Source organism: Dipodomys ordii, unplaced genomic scaffold, assembly GCF_000151885.1.
Source record: "Dipodomys ordii isolate 6190 unplaced genomic scaffold, Dord_2.0 Scaffold2, whole genome shotgun sequence".
In the NCBI taxonomy this organism is placed as follows: domain Eukaryota; kingdom Metazoa; phylum Chordata; class Mammalia; order Rodentia; family Heteromyidae; genus Dipodomys; species Dipodomys ordii.
The window spans coordinates 11,970,078-11,986,601 of NW_012267218.1; the positions used below are offsets into that span (position 1 = coordinate 11,970,078).

General features: G+C 38.2%; 1 protein-coding gene across 1 annotated transcript in view; it reads left to right on the forward strand.

Moving 5' to 3' along the window:
- Positions 1-129: 129 nt before the first annotated feature.
- Positions 130-16,524, forward strand: part of Eml5 (echinoderm microtubule associated protein like 5) — a 139,385-nt gene continuing 122,990 nt past the window's right edge. Inside the window, exon 1 of the mRNA XM_013013367.1 lies at positions 130-312. Within this exon, the coding sequence (XP_012868821.1) occupies positions 130-312 (183 nt within the window). The remainder of the gene's footprint in view (positions 313-16,524) is intronic.

Consider the following 16,524-nt stretch of genomic DNA (forward strand, 5'->3'; position numbering starts at 1 on the left):
TTCTCTCATTCAGAGTCTCATTTTCCTTTGCGGGCCTAGGAACGTCCACACGGAAGCAGTTTCTTCCGATGCCCGTGCAGCCCATCGCGATCCAAACCCTCCACGTTCCGCTCTTGTTACTCCGCCGAAATGACTGTGTCAGGATCTCAAAAGAGCCTAAGAGAGAGCCTGGTCCACGCCAGCACTCACCGCACGGATGCCAAACACAACCACGAGACACTGTTTCCCGAAAGCCTCGTTGATTTAGAGAGCTGTGGACTGGAGGCTGTTCATTCTACATTAAAAATCGGGGACATTTTCGAAGTAGACGATGTATGCCAAAAAAAAAAAAATTAAGGAACTTTAAAAAAGTTTCACTAGATCGCCAGGCTGGCCACGAAGCTCACTATACCCCTGCCTCGGCCTCCAGTGGTGGGCTTGCAGCCACGCACCGCCATACATGGTTAAGGGAATAGCATGATTTTTTCAAGTATTTGTTTAAATTTTTTATTTTTCTGCTTGCTCTGGATTGAGCCCAGGATTTTGCACACACTGAGCAGGGGCTGTATCACTGAGCTACACTTCCAGCCTTAGGGCATTCTTTAGGCATCTATTTTCTCAGAAGGCATAAATACTCAATAGAAATGATTTTGAAGACAAATATGTGGCTGAGCTGAAGCCAGGTAAATTTCATGAGCTACTGAGGAGATCTTTTCCCGTTCTTTCCCTCCACCCCACCCCCACCCCCTTCCAACCACATTAGGAGGAGAAGGAAAATAAATCCCAATACTGGCAGTACTTTCTGATCCAGTCTAAATCTCCTTTATCGCTGAAGATAACAAACTGACAATGCTCTTAGCAAATACAAGTTATCTGGGATTTTCTCCAACCACTAGGGAATCACAATCACACATTATATTTTAGAGACATTAAGTTGAACTGTAAAATTGTAAACTCAGCAATGGATTGTTATAGATAAGAATTTCTAGAACCATTTTACTGCAAGAGATAATAAAGTAGAGAGAAACAGCTTAATCTCTTTAAACACTTCCCAATCAGCTCTAGATCTCAGCCCAGATCTTTATCTTTTACTCTCCAGCAACTAGATATCTCTTAAGGTCAATTCCCTTTTAAAATCAAACACAGTTGTGTAATGTTAAATGCTCAAGGCTGAAGTTTCTTATATTTCAGACTGGATTTATTCAAGACACTTAATCTGCCCCCAAAAGAAAAAAAATGAATAGAAAAAAACATGCTTTTGTCAACAACATTCATCTAAACCTTTTGGAATGAGCCCCCTGGCAGAAATAAGTCTGAGCCTGGTGCTATATATCTATAATTCCCTCCCTCAAGAAGCTCCTGAATTCGTGGCTAGCCTAAGCTAGTTAGTGAAATATTTCCTATAAATTAATTTAATTTAATAAATTAAACAAGTACATAGATTTCCTAAGTATATTTGTACATAAAATAGTTACTGAACACTGAACTTGAGGTCAGTTGTGTGTTCTCAGGCAAAGTAGGAATCAATATAGGATGATGATTGAAATCCCAATATTGCTAAGTTTTCCTGAAGACCTCAAGAAAACTGTCTTCATATGATATCGTGAAAATCTCATATCCTATTGATACAGTCTTCTTGATAATTTCCTATTTATTCAACATATATTTATTGAGTTCCTACTTATGCCAGCTACTTTTTAAATTATAGGGATATAACCTCTCTGTTCTCATGAATGGGAAGAGAAATTATAGCTATTGGTAAACTAGGAACATATGAATATTTGCTTAGCTTGTTAAAGCATACCTGCCTTAAACCACAGCCAACAACATACATAACAGTGCACCCTTAGAAGCCTTCTCAGTAAACTCTAAAACAGAATATGCTAGCAATATTATTATTGAATATTGTTCAGGAGATTCTAGTTGACAACCATACAAAAATAAGAAGTTTAGCTATAGGAAAGACAGAACTAAAATTACTGTTCTGCAGCTACAGATAATTGTTTCTGAACAAAATTTTATTATGTAGGAAATCTGTTTCTGTCTTTTTCAGTGCTCGGGATTAAACCTAGAGCCATACTCCCAGCTCTTTTACTATTGGTTTTCAGACAGGTTCTCCTGCTAACTTTGCCTGGGCTGGCCTCAAATTCATGATACTCCCACCTCCACCTCTCAAATAGCTGAGATCATAGGCAGGAGCCACTAGTCTCAGCTTAGAAATCTGCTTTTTAAAATATACTCATTTTTTGGGGGGTGGGGGGAGGATGGGAAGGGATGGGAAGGGGAAACAAAGAAGGAGGCTACAATGCTTGATAAGAGACGTACTTGTTATCTTTCCCATGTAATTGTAACCCCTCTGTACAGTATTTTCACAATAAAAAAAAAGAAAAAGAAAAAATAAATAAATAAAATATACTCATTTTGTATTATGTAATTTATTGGACATTTTGTGATTGTTTTTTTGTTTGTTTGTTTTTTGGATCAGTCGTGGGGCTTGAACTCTGAGCCTGGGTGTTGTCCCTCAGCTTTTCAGCTCAAGGCTACCACTTGAGCTACAGTGCCACTTCCTTATTGGACATTTTGATCTCGTAATTTGGAATGCTGCCATCATCATACGCTGATTTTGATGTATAGTAAATGTTCAGTGCCTAACCTATGTAGTGCCATTGATGTAAACATCAATATTTATGACCAGTCGGTAGTTTAAAATTTTATAGTTTTTTTTGCAAATCCTCATATTTTTCTTATTTCTTCAAATTTATATGAATCTTTATGAACTCCAATAATGGTCTTGTGCCTTAGATTGCTGGCATTTCAAATACTTGAACAATGATTTTTTTTTCTTTTGCTTATCTGGTGAGATACTATTCCATAGAAATCTCCAAATCAAAAAGTGCTATAAAGCTAGTGACTTCCCTGAAAATAAAAATCCCTCTCAATTTCTGTACATGAACTGCATTGCATTAATCTCAAATTACTGACCATCTGCCAAGAGCCATTTTCCTCTCGTACAGCTTCAATGAAGTCACCACCTGCTATTTTGGCAAAGACCTTAAAGTGAAAACTACAATTATCAAGCCTTGCCTTTGATTCTAATTCTGTTTGTTTAAGTCTGAATATCACAGGCAATTACACATTGACTAAGGTGATCCAAACGGGTGTTCTCAGGAATATTTATCAAGTTCTTCTGATGCACATTGCATTCGACAGCCTGGACAGGTTTAAACTAAGCACATAAAGAGAACTGATTACACTCAATTGCTTTTTCTATCAAGCTTCTTGTACTCTGAAAATCAGATTGTAAAGTCTGAAAACGAATTAATTTTCAACAATAGAAGTAAGCTTAGAGTTTGGTTGATGTAAATTCTGTCGATGCAACAACCAGCTCTGGCTCCATCTTATCCTGATGTTACTGAATACAATGGAAAAGAAGGTCTATTTCTAGTTACATAGCAGATTATTTTCAAATATTTTCAATAGAAAAATAGATCTAAATTTTTAAGATAAAGTAGTGAAATCTGCTTTAAATATTTAAGATGCAAAAAACCTACTTGATTCTTTAATGTGATATACAATTCATCTTCACAATTTTGCCTTTTACTGTGATCTGCCACAAAGACTCATATATGAGAGGAGAGCAATAAGTAAGAAAGTGCCTTTGCTTTGGCTAGCGCCCTGCTCCTTAGAAAAGCAAATTAATTTGCTTCAGAATGCTTTTCTGACACCATCTAAATTCCTTTAAAATTGTTCAGGTTTGAGCTGGATATGGTAGGGCACGCCTGTAATATCAACACTTTGGAGGCTTGAGGCAGAAGGACTGTAAGTCTCAGGCTAGCCTGGGCTACCTAGTGAGATATCAACAAGCCCTCCAGGTTGTAGTTGCTGGCCACTTCTCTGAGCACATCTTGTCCTTTCCTTCATATTCCACGTGCAAGTGACACTGGTTTCCTTGCAGGTCTTACTAGGACATTTTTTTTTGGGGGGGTCCGGTCGTGGGGCCTGAACTCTGGGCCTGGGCACTGTCCCTCAGCTCTTCAGCTCAAGGCTAGCGCTCTACTACTTGAGCCACAGCGCCATTTCCGGCTTTTTTTCTTTTTGCTTATGTGGTACTGGGGAATCGAACCCTGGGCCTCATGCATGCAAGGCAAGCGCTCTACCACTGAGCCACCTTCCCAGCCCTACCAGGACATTTTTTTTTCCTACCAGGACATTTTATACCTGTAATGTTCTGACAGCAGATATCCACCTGCTTCCTCTCCGTGATTTCATAAAGGTCCCTAAGGACATGTGGTTTCATTGGACAGGTCTTCCTTTCAAATCATCTCCATTTCCTTTACCTGATACATTTGTTCTCAAGATATTTTTTATCACTAAAAAAGATGTGTTCCTTAAACAAACTTTAATCAGGTTCCTTTGGCCCCTGTGCTCCACTTGTTCCCAAACTTGGGCTTTTGTATGCTTTCCTACAGAGTGCAGTTTCACTCAATTGTTTTAGAATATGTAATCACTCTCAATAGCTGATCAATTTCTTATTCTCCACCATCCCAACATCTTTTGCTTTCTTTCAGCAAGAACCCTGTTAATAAGAATTGTCTTTCTCTTTTATCTTTGGTTTATTCCCTGTGGTCAATGTTTTGGCTTTGTATACCCTTTGTCTTGTATATAAGTTTATCTGATTTGGAGAAGGGAAAGGGAATCATCAAACCTGTAGGACAAAGGGTGAACCAATTCAACAGTGATACTCACTAGACACTGTGTTGAAAATGAATTTTATAATTTGGGAGGGGAGGGACATGGTGAGGAGTGGGAGAAAATAAGGGAGGGAAGGTAACACTTCAAAAAGAAATGTATGCATTATCTTTACTATGTAACTCTAACCCCACTGTACATCACCTTTACAATAAAATTTAAATTAAAATAAAAAAAGAATTGTCCTGGGTAAAGAAAACATGGTACATAGTTATACAATGGAAATAATACTCAGACATAATGAAAAATGAAATGTTGTTTGTTGGAAAATGAATGGAATTGGAGAACATCAAATTGATTGAGATACACCAAAGCTTAAAAAGCCAACTATTAAATGTTTTTGCTTATTTATAGAAGGTAGATCTAAAGGACAGACATCCATGAACATGTACATACATAAATACAAAATACACACATATATGTATATTGTATACACTTATATGTGTACATGCACAGACCATGATTCTAACTATAGGACTGTTTAGGGGGATGATCATGAGGGAAGAGAGGAAAAAGAAAGATGTAGAGTGCATAATTTTGAAACACTTTGCAATTATATATGAAGATTGGTTATAAAGAGACTCAAGGAAAGCTGTTGATTAACAGAGAATTGGAGGTGGGAGGGGGGAGAACAGCAATACAGATGGTTATCTGATTAAAATCTAATATATGCAAGTCTAAAATATCATGGTGAAATCTCTTGGTGCAATTAATACAGGAAAGTAAAATCAGCTGTGTTGGGGTGGAAGCAAGCGGGAGAGTAAATGAGGATGTGTATGTTCAAAAAGTAGCTGAAAGGGTAACAGAATGATTAGAGGGTTGGAGTTTGATTGAGATAGTTTTGCACAATGGGAATGTCACAATGAAAGTCCCCTTGTACAACTAATGTAAACTAGTAAAAATAAGTTCCCCTCCCCCCAACCCCAAGCAATCAAAGCTGGGCACCTGTAATCCTAGCTACCTCAGGAGGCTGAGATCTGAGGATACCAGTTCAAAGCCAGCCTCGGCAAGAAAGTCCCATAAGTTTCTTATCTCCAATTAACCACAAAAAAACAGAAGTAACAGTGTGGCTCAAGTGGCAGAGCACTAACCTTGAGCACTAAATGGTTCAGGGACAGGACCCAGACCCTGTGTTCAAGTCCCACAATGGACCAAAAACAAACAAATAAATAAATAAATAGAAATCAGAAATTTTTCAATTAAAAAAGACATCCCCCCACACTGGCTATCTCTTAGTGATTTTCTATCCCCCACCTTCTGCCTTCATTTTTGCAATGCTCTCTGTTGCATTCACTCTGCATGGGTTCTTCTTATATTTGGAAGAGAGCCTAGATTTTTTTTACTTTTGTCTGAATGAAAATCTGTTTTACTTTACTGTTTACTGACAGGCTCTGATTTTCTTTAACATTACCTTGTATATTTGAACATATTATTATTCAATCCCCCCCCCTTCTCTCAAGAATATTCCTACCAAGATCAGAAATTTTGCTGCCTCTCGAGTGCCTAGAATACTGCATTGTTTTGTACACAATATGTGCTCAGAAATGTTTGCTGAATAGCTTTCTTTCTAGTAATATACTTACTACAAGGTAAGGACCACTTTAAAGATCCAGATATTAATTAACACTGATATATCTTAACACTTGGGAATGTGGGCTATTTAATTGAATATAACACAGGTTTTTTCTTAGGAAAAGTGTCATTTAAAGAACTGCTGGCCAGAAATGACTGTCTGCCTGTAATCTTGGGACACTGAGACAGAAGATCAGGATTTCAAGATTAGCCTGAGCTACTTAGTGAAATCTTATCTCAAAAACAAAAACAAGCCAAGAACTGGTGGCTCATGCCTGCAATACTAGCTACTTGGAAGGTGGAGATTCAGGAGGATCAGGGTTTGAGACCAGCTGGAGCAAAAAAGCTCAAGAGATTACATCTCAACAACAACATAAAAAGCTTGACATGATGGCAGGTACGTGCCAATCATCCCAGTTATGGTAGAAACTATATACCAAAGAATTGCTTTCCAGCCTAGGCTGGGCAAAAAGTAACCAGAGTAAAAAGGGCTGGAGGTGTGGCTCCAGGTGAAGCCTCCTGAGGTCAAGCCCTTATACTGCCAATAAGAACAATAATGAGAAATAAAGAGAGAAAGGAAAGACTCTCCCTTTTTTACCCCTCTCCTAATACCTAGATTGAGATCATTCTTTGTTAATATATAGTATTGTTACTAGATAAATTGAATATAGGGCAGAGAGGAGGAGGAGACAGAAGAATTCTTGTCCAGCAAACTGCTTTCTCATTCATATCTCAATCAACTATTTGGAAATGACCACGTGCATCTGAAAAGAGAACAGTGGCTCAGGAGAGTTAAGATTAGGCCAAATAGTGGAAGATATTTTGTCCTCTTCTGTTAAAGTTGTCTGATCTACACTTACTGGCATTTCTTCCCCCATCTCCCAAGTCCCTCCATGTTTTGATTTTTTTTTCCAATTTTAAAATTAGAGGTCTTTGGATTCTGTTATCTCGGACTCCTTTTCCTTTAGGATCTTGTAGTGGATTTGTATTAATATATTCAACCACTTCTTCAATCTTTGGCTGCAAGAAGATTAACTATCCTCACCCATTCACCAAGCAACTGGAGGTCTTCCACTGGGACCCGTGTGCTCTTCCTGACCATCTTCCTCCTCTTGAAAATGGCTATCCCTCTTCTCAGCCAGGCCACTATTATAAGGGCTCCAATTAATCTAGGCAGGGATTAAAGTGGATTCCAGCATTATTCTGTCGCTGTTAACTTCAGTGCACGTCAAGCTTCATATGAGAGAAGCTGCTGTTATTTTGTGCATGTACTGAGTCCAAGGTGCTGTAGGATTATTTGGGCATATGCTTCTGCCACATGGTACATTTTCATTAAGTCCTTGCATGTATATGCCATGTGGGGTATTTGTCACCCATACTCAGTTTTTGTGGGAGTGGGAGGATGCCCTGAGGTCCTTTAGCCTCCTTCTGTGAGCCTGAGCCTCCTCCTCCTCCTTCATCTTATTCCTTCATCTTTTTTCTTCCTCCTTCTGCCTCCTCCTCCTCTTTTATCTTCTTCCTTCATCTTCTTCCTCTTCCTCCTCCTCCTTCTTCTTCTCTTCTTCTTCTTCTTCTTCTTCTTCTTCTTCTTCTTCTTCTTCTTCTTCTTCTTCTTCTTCTTCTATTTTCTTGTGCCTTCTTCTTCCTCCATTATCATCTTCTCTCTTCTTTTTTCTTTCTTTCTTTCTTTTCTTCTTCTTCTTCCTTCATCTTTCCTCCTCCTCCTCCTCCTCTTCCTCCTCCTTCTATGCTTGCCCTTTTCCTATGATACTCCTGTATCTCTGGTTGGTCTTCTTTGGAGGAGTTTTCTACTCCTAATCTAACAGCAAGTAACAGACCCCAGCTTTGCATTGGTGCAGAATCCTGGACCCAAGATTCCTTTTGCCTCCCTAGAGGCTGATAAGTTTTGTTGGTATCATTCCTTATTAAAAAAATTGATTATTGCCTGGGTCCCAATAGTAGCTTTATGAGAGTATCCAAGGGAATAGGCAGAGTTTTCTGCCTGGAGATTCTCTTATTTTCCTGCTCTACCCACCATCTTTCAGGTGAAAGCCCTTAAGGAATTAACAGCTGGTGGAAGAGAAAGGCACTAATGAATTATACAAATAGACAGGAAGGGCTGGGAAGGTGGCTCAGTGGTAGAGCGCTTGCCTTGCATGCCTGAAGCCCTGGATTCGATTCCTCAGCACCACATAAGCAAAAAGAAAAAAGCTGGAAGTGGCGCTGTGGCTCAAGTGGTAGAGTGCTAGCCTTGAGCTGAATAGCTGAGGGACAGCGCCCAGGCCCAGAGTTCAGGCCCCACGACTGGACCCAAAAAAAAAACAACAACAACAACAAAAAACAAATAGACAGGCAATCGCGACTTGGATGAGATTGTGTGAGAGAGGGAACTGACTTCCTCAGCAGGGCAGGGCAGACATCTTCTTCCTTGATCAATCATCACTAACCATGTATGAAAGCAGAGTAGAGGTTCAAGAGGAGGAAATCTTCCTCAATAGATGAGACTCAACCTGTAAAAATCCCTCTGGTTAGATGAACAGCAACACATCAGTGTAGCAGGAGAGGTCAGTGAGTAGAAGGAGGGTATGAAACAAGGGTGAAGAGATGGGAGCAATTTTATGCTGAACTTCTTGGACTAGTTAAGGATTTTAGTCTTTAATGGGAGGCCATTAGAAAATTCCAATATAGACTTGGTGGAACTAGGGGCAATAATTGTAGTTAGGCTTAGAAAAATATTTAAACATGTAGTTCAGATACTACAATGTTGAATGGAGTTCATTTGATCATGTTTTTGTTTGTTTCCTTCTTTGTTGTTGTGGGTTTTTTGGGTTTTTTTGGCCAGTCCTGGGGCTTGAGTGAAGACACTAAAATGTTGAATGGCATTAATTTTATCATGCTTTGTTTGTTTTTTTTGCCAGTCCTGGGGCTTGAATTCAGGGTCTGGGCACTGTCCCTGAGCTTCTTTTGCTCAAGGCTAGCAATCTACCACTTGAGCCACAGTGCCACTTCCAGCTTTTTCTGCTTGTGGGGTACTGAGGAATTGAACCTAGAGCTTCATGCACACTAGACAAGCACTCTACTACTCAGCCACATTCCTAGCCCTAGCTTTTTTTTTTTAAAGTAGTTTATTGGAGATAAGAGTCTCAAGGAATTTTTCTGCCTAAGCAGAAAAGTCTTTGAACCACCATCCTCAGATCTCAACTTCCTAAGTAGCTAGGATCGCAGGTGTGAGCCACTGATGCCCAGTTACTATATTATGTTTTCATAGAAAAGTTCATAGAGGTAAACAGGATATATTAGAAGAAAATAAGGGATTAAGTAACATTTGAGCCATTCATTGATATGGCAATATTTTTTTTTGTTCCACGTGGCCTGCATAATAAAATAAGATGTAATTTACAAGAAACAAGAAAACCCTATTTATTTTTTGTTTTACATATTATGATCTCACATTATATTGCAAAATAAATTGCAAACAAATCTATATTCAGAAGCATTTGTGGCAAGTATGTTTATTTTTAAAAGATAGCAAAATAGGCAAGGTGAGTAATACATGGGTCCACAGAATGAAGTGAAGATAAATGTTGCACAATGCAAAGAGAAAATGTACAGAGCTATTTAGTATTGCCTAATGAAACACATGGTTCCATTTCCTAATAAAATACATGACTTTAAAATATATGACATTTTACTATTGTCCTATCTTTCACTTATTTCTTCTGGAACAGTGTCTCACTATGTTTTTCAGACCAGTCTTGAACTTACGGGCTCAAGTGAGCCTCTTGTGTCAGCCTCCATAGAGCTAGAGGCCTTCACTATGCATGAAAGCAGGCTTTGTCTTTCATATGTTCTGACTTAATTTCTTTCTTCTTCTTATCAACAATTATCACACTTCCTCTTTTCAGAGATGCATTATATAGAAAGTGACTTTCCAGGAAGTGCTGTTCTACATCAAAATTAACTCAAGACATATTTTCATAAGTATTTTACACTTGGGTTTTCGTTCCTTTTTATAAATAGTTATAAATCTAGACTACTTTTGTTATCCTTCTTATATCCATTTCTTTAATGGGATAGCTTTTAATACAACTTAGAAAAGTCTTATTTCATAAAAGCATGTTCACTCTGTGATTTTTTTCAACTCTTCTGTAATTTTTCAGAGATGATGTTGGCTTGTATTGAAATATGGGTATACATGTGAAAATGTATTTACACACATATATATTTATATCACTTGTTTATATACTTTTCACTCCATCTTAAAACTTTTATCTTTACCATGCTTGCTTCCTCAGAACATTAATTCTTTAAAACAGTGTGTATGTATTCATTTTTCTTGATCACTCCTCCATAGTACCAAGCTTAGTGATTTACATGTGGGCATCCAATTTCTATTTAGGAATAATGATGGTGGTGGTTCTTAACCTTTTTCTTTCTACAACATGCCTGTGAATAGTAGACATAATGACCATGCTTGGTGGATTCTTGTTCTCTGGCAATATAGGAATAAAACCAGGAACAATGAACACAGTGATAATAAGGTAGGAAAGAGTTCATTTAGCAAAGAGAAAGTAAAGACCACTCCGGAGAGTGAGCAGAGGAACTCAGGACCCAGAAACCACTTGTCATCTCAGGGGTCTCAGGGCTGTTGTTTTAAGTTATCCCTACTTCCCCCCCTTTTTTTCTCCTCCCTTTAGACCATTTGTCAGATTGTGATTGGCTTGTCTAAAACAGGTAAGACCCTCCCCTAGAGGGTAGCCATAGGATGGTGGGCTGGCCTGAGACATTGTTAAATTTCCTCTTTTTCTCTTCTCTCAGAAATTTGAGCAAGATACTTTGAAGAATTAGAAACAACTTGAAACAATCCAACAACAGTTGTATAACTACTAGTAAAATATATGATAGCATCTTTCCTTAGCTACACAAGCATCCTGTTATAACATCCTCATCTTCAAATAGTACATCTCTATCTGAGTAGAATTGTTTATGGTCCTGAAAGTATTCTGTCAATTCACGGAGCAAAGATTTCTCCTGTTTTCTTTTTATTAGATTGGTATCAAGATATACATCTTGCTAGTTGCTAGCTATTTGTGCTATATATTATGTTCTATTGCTGGTTTAAATCAATGTTCTCAGTTGTAGGACTAAGAGTATAGTTCAGTGATTGACTATGAGCTTAGATGTGGAGATATACTTCACATACTTACCACAATCTGGCAGCATTATACATTAACAATTTACTATAATATATCTGATCTCTGTTTAGGGGATAACGTTACATGGGACAACACATTCCTTCATTCTTGTGAGCACAGGTATGGGCTGCCTTTGTTCCAGATTGTCTATTTATGTAGTAAACAACCATGGATAATAAAAATAGTATCTCTCTAGATCAGAGAACAGGTTTGTTTATTATCCATACTATAAAGATGGCATGTCCCTTCTTGGCAAAGTTCAAGTAAGTTTACTGCCCATAATAAAAGATTTAGGTTCCCTAGGTTTGGTTGAGATTTCTCTTATATAATATAACTCACTGGATATGTGGGTGTCACCTGATCCTGTTTGATATTTCCATGAGGAAATTGGTCCTCAGGATCTGAGTCCTGTGTCTGTCTCTGTCTCTCTGTCTGTCTCTATCTCTCTGCCTCTGTCTCTCTGTCTCTGTCTCTCTCTATTTCTGTCTGTCTCTGTCTCTTTCTCTGACTATCTATCTCTGTCTCTGACTTTATCTCTCTGCCTCTTTCTCTGTCTCTGTCTCTTTCTGTGTCTCTGTCTCTTCTCAGGAAACTGAGAGGCGAAGAAAAGGCTGGTGTATACAACCAGAAAGTGTAGGCACAGACTCCAATTCTATGAGATGAACTTGCATGAAGGAAGGAACTGGACAAATAATTTTGCTCCTATATATTTTCTATGGATGATTTGTGCTTGCCTCCTATTGAGGGAATCCTTTGTACCATGTGGCTGCCTCTGCCTCCATACCTGTTCTGTTTCTTCACAGCTTCATAGACAGTGGCAGCCAGGCAGTAACATCACTTTATGTCATTTATATGACTTCATCTTTTTTTTTACCCTCACTCTTCTGAGTTGGATCTTCCTCATTACACCATCAATGTCTTAATCTTTAGTTTGTGCTCAGTTTTCTTGAGACTCTAGACTAAGGTATTGGGTAGGAAAAGAAGGAAGGCTAAGGATTCGAAAAGAATGAACAGGTAAACACATGCTTTCTAGTACATGTATTATAGAATTAAAAACAAATAGTTTTCTAAAATTCAGTAACCATGCTACTGTAAAGTCTGTAAGATTGTACCAAATGTATTAGCTAATTAAATGAATGCTAATTAGTTCTGGAGAGTATAGACAGGGCTTTTGTAGCAAATTACAGAGAAGAGGTGTGAATTCATTTTTCAGGACTGCTATAAAATAGTAATAAATTGAGTGGCTTAGACAACAGAAATTTATTGTTGCAGTTTCTAAAAGATGAAACCTATGATCAAGATTCGTTCTTTCTGATGGCTGTGCCTTTCTCCAACTTCTGGTGGTTGTGACAATACTTGGTTTTCCTTAACTTGTCACATGACATTTCCCCCTACAAGTTTCAGTGTTGAAATTTCCTGTTCATAAGGATGCTAGACAGGTTGGATTAGAGTTTCATCCTACTCCATTAATTAAGATAAGAGTCTTATCTTAATTTAACTAGCTATACCTTCAATGAAACACTTTGCAAATAAAGTCACAATCTGAGGTCTTAGAGATTAGAGTGCCTGCATATAGACTGAGGTAGGGAGGAAGCGTATATAATTCAACCCATAACAAGGTGGTACATTTAACCTGCACCTAGACTTAACAGGAGTTAACAAGATTGACAGCTGAAGGTATGACTGATCATGGATGTTGCGTATATGTCTGGAGTTCTAGAAAAGCATGCTTAATTTCAAGAAGGACTATTCATGGAGGAGTCAGCTCAGCACAGGGAAAAACAGACAGGAGGTGAGACTGTTAAAACCCACTGGAAGTTTTATGTGTCATAGTGAGTAGTTGCTCCTTTAGTTCATATTTATCTAGAAGCCTTCCATCTGTTCACTTAAACTTACTTTCATTACCTAATAATAAGGCATTAGGGCGGCTGAAATGTTGATTAGGGCTTTCTTATCATTCGGGAAGTTCAATATGGCCTCAACTCCACCTTTGGAATCCATCATTCTTACTGTTTTATCCACACCATTTTAATGGCTCCTTTCATGTGGCATTGCTTCCCACTGCATCAACTCAGATGAGAATCTCCAAGTCTTCGGTTTCCAATTTAAACAACAACAACAAAAAAAAATCAAACTTTGGATTGGAGAGGTTTTGGAGAGAGCTGTAATTATGTCATCTGTCTGACTTCATTCCTCCCGCATCTTCCTGGAATGACAAATTCATCCTCATTGCTCATGCAGAACAGTCCTGCCCACATTCAGCTCCTTCAGGATCTCATTTCCCATGCCAAGCTCCCATTCAGGTATTTTTCCAAATGAACAGAATTCTCTTTTCAGGATGAATTCTGAGGAATAAGATTTTGTCATGTCATTACATGTATTTTTTAAAGAACTTAAGAAAAGACACCAGAAAATTGCCCCTTATCTCAGAAAACTTAATGAGTTGCTATGTGTTCCCGTCTTCATTCTATTATGCAACTGGGAGCATTCTAGATATCCATTTAATTTGCATTCGGCTTGATTTTTTTCCCTTACAGTCTGTCATGAGGAAAATTTTAGTGCTGCCAAAATTTATCTGAAAATCTAAAATTCAATGATCTTATAGTATTTTGTCATATTTGGCTGAATCATTTTGTTTCAGTCTTTTTCGTTAGACAATTAAGTTCCTTTATTTATCTTGTTCCAGATTATGTTGTAATTTTTTTTTCTTTTTGTGTGGTTCTGAGGATCAAATCCAGGGTCTTTGGATCACTCCTTCCCCCTCTCTGACTTTAGTTCATCCCTCCCCCCCAGCTTCACTCTATGGTTTTAACAGGGCACATAAATCAGCCAATCAGAGTCAAAGTCTAGTAGTGTCTAGTACCAAAGTCTAGTAGTGTCTAGGCTTGTCTGGGAATGGGGTCAAGCCAAAGTTAGATGTGAGTTAATTGTGATGAACTGGTTCTGATGGTATCACCTGAGTCCTAGGCTCCAAGAACACTAATGCCAGTTCTACTGCTGTTCAGTCTACAATGGTCGGGCACCAGTGGCTCACACCTGTAATCCTAGCTACTCAGGAGGCTGAGATTTGAGGATCACAGTTAAAGCCAGCTGGGGCAGGAAAGTCTGTGAGACTCTTACCTCCAATTAATCACCAGAAAACCAGGAGGCTCAAGGTGGTAGAGCGCTAGCCTTGAGTAAAAGAGCTCAGGAACTAGTGCTGAGGCCCTGAGTTCAATCTCCATGACCGACAAAAAAACAAAATGAAATAACACTACAATTTCTTTTTTAGCTTGAGCCTCTTTGAGTGCGTTTCTGTTGTTTACAAACAATAAAGTCCTGACTAATAATACAGTATGCATATAAAAATGTTCAAGTTTTCAAGAGTTACACATTTCTCAGATTAAACTAAAAGGAGTCATATTGTCAGTTTACAATGTTTTGTTACAAAATATAGAAAACTAAATACAGTTTATAGACAGAAACATATAGAATATCTATGCTAGTGGAAGATGCAGTGCTTTGAATATATAATAGATTTATCAAAGTTGTGATTATAGATATTGTTGTGGCTCATTAAAATATTATAATTTATAAATAGCTGAGTTATCTAGATAGAATTTTGCCTTTTAAGTTTTATATGCTTTGCCTTGTATTTCTTTTGTTGACCTAAAGATACCTAGAATGGTGATAGCACATAATCACTGACCAGCAAATCCTCTGCTTTTTGCTTGAATTTTAGAAAATATTTCAAGTACCTGGAATATACAACCCCTTTCTGGGAGTTCATGTTTCAAAAATTGAAGGATTATACAGGTGGGTATGGTAGCTTTTATTTAAAAATGCCTAAAGATGTCTACTTGTTGATTTGGAGAATAATTTGGATCTGTTCTTCATATCCTTATTTAAGCTACTTTCAAAGGACACAGATGATTACAACTTATCTAGCAAGAAAAGCTTGATTGAGCTTTCTGTTGTGACAGTAGTTGTAACAGATTATATAAAGAACTGATCAGGGAGGTGAAGCTGTGTTAGAGCGCTATTCTTGAGCAGAAAAGCTCAGGAACAGGAGTATCCAGGCCCTGAGTCCCACAATTGACAAAAGAAAAAGAATTGATCAGGTTTGTTTTGTCTTTTTTGAGTATTCATGAGCAGTTAATTTTCCTACCTTGTGCCTCTGCCATCTCTTTTGGTCTTGAGTTGTCATCTGAGGATGGTTTAATTAAGAATGTTTTTGCTTCACACTCTCCCTTTGGGTCATTAAAAATTGTAATGGAAAAATATGATAATGGGAAAATAAATGATTTAAATCTATTATTAATTGGAGTACTTAAATATGTATCATGGGATCCACAAACCATTGTGCTGAAAAATCCAAGACAGAAGTGATTTCTCATTCTTGTACACTTCGTTTCACAAAAATCATATGTAGCTAGTAATAGATGTATCACAAATGTATAGCAACAGAATATTTAATCTTAATTCACTGCTTAAATTTGCATAATCAACATCTTTTATCAGGAACTTCCTACCTGATCACAATATTCAAGCCATTTGACTTCACGATTACCCTACATGCTCTGCAAGAAATTATTTAATTAGGAGGCAACTGATGGTAATATCCAAAGTAGCAACTGGATAAAAGCAGTCCAGGCATCATTACTATTTATTAAGACCTTGAATCTGACTTGTCAGATGTACCCTTAGGAAATCAGATTTTCTTCCCATCAAATGTCTGGGCTAGTGAGCTTGATGAAGCAACAAGAAAAAAACAAACACAAACGAAAAGAATGAAGTTAGCATCCCGGTGTTAAGTAGCCTGGGTCCGGCGCAGAGAAGCATACAGAACGAGGAAGCCCTGCAACAGGAATCGCGGTTGCCAAGAGTCCTTCTCGGGGTTGAGAGGCTTGGTGATGGATGCTTGCAACTGAGAGGAGAATTCGGGCGCGGGTTGGACCCGAGGAGAGATCCACCCAGCACAGTAGCAACAGCTTCGCAGGGTCGGGGGACTGTCCAGACCTTCTCAGCGGGAGGGGGGGTGGGGAAGCGG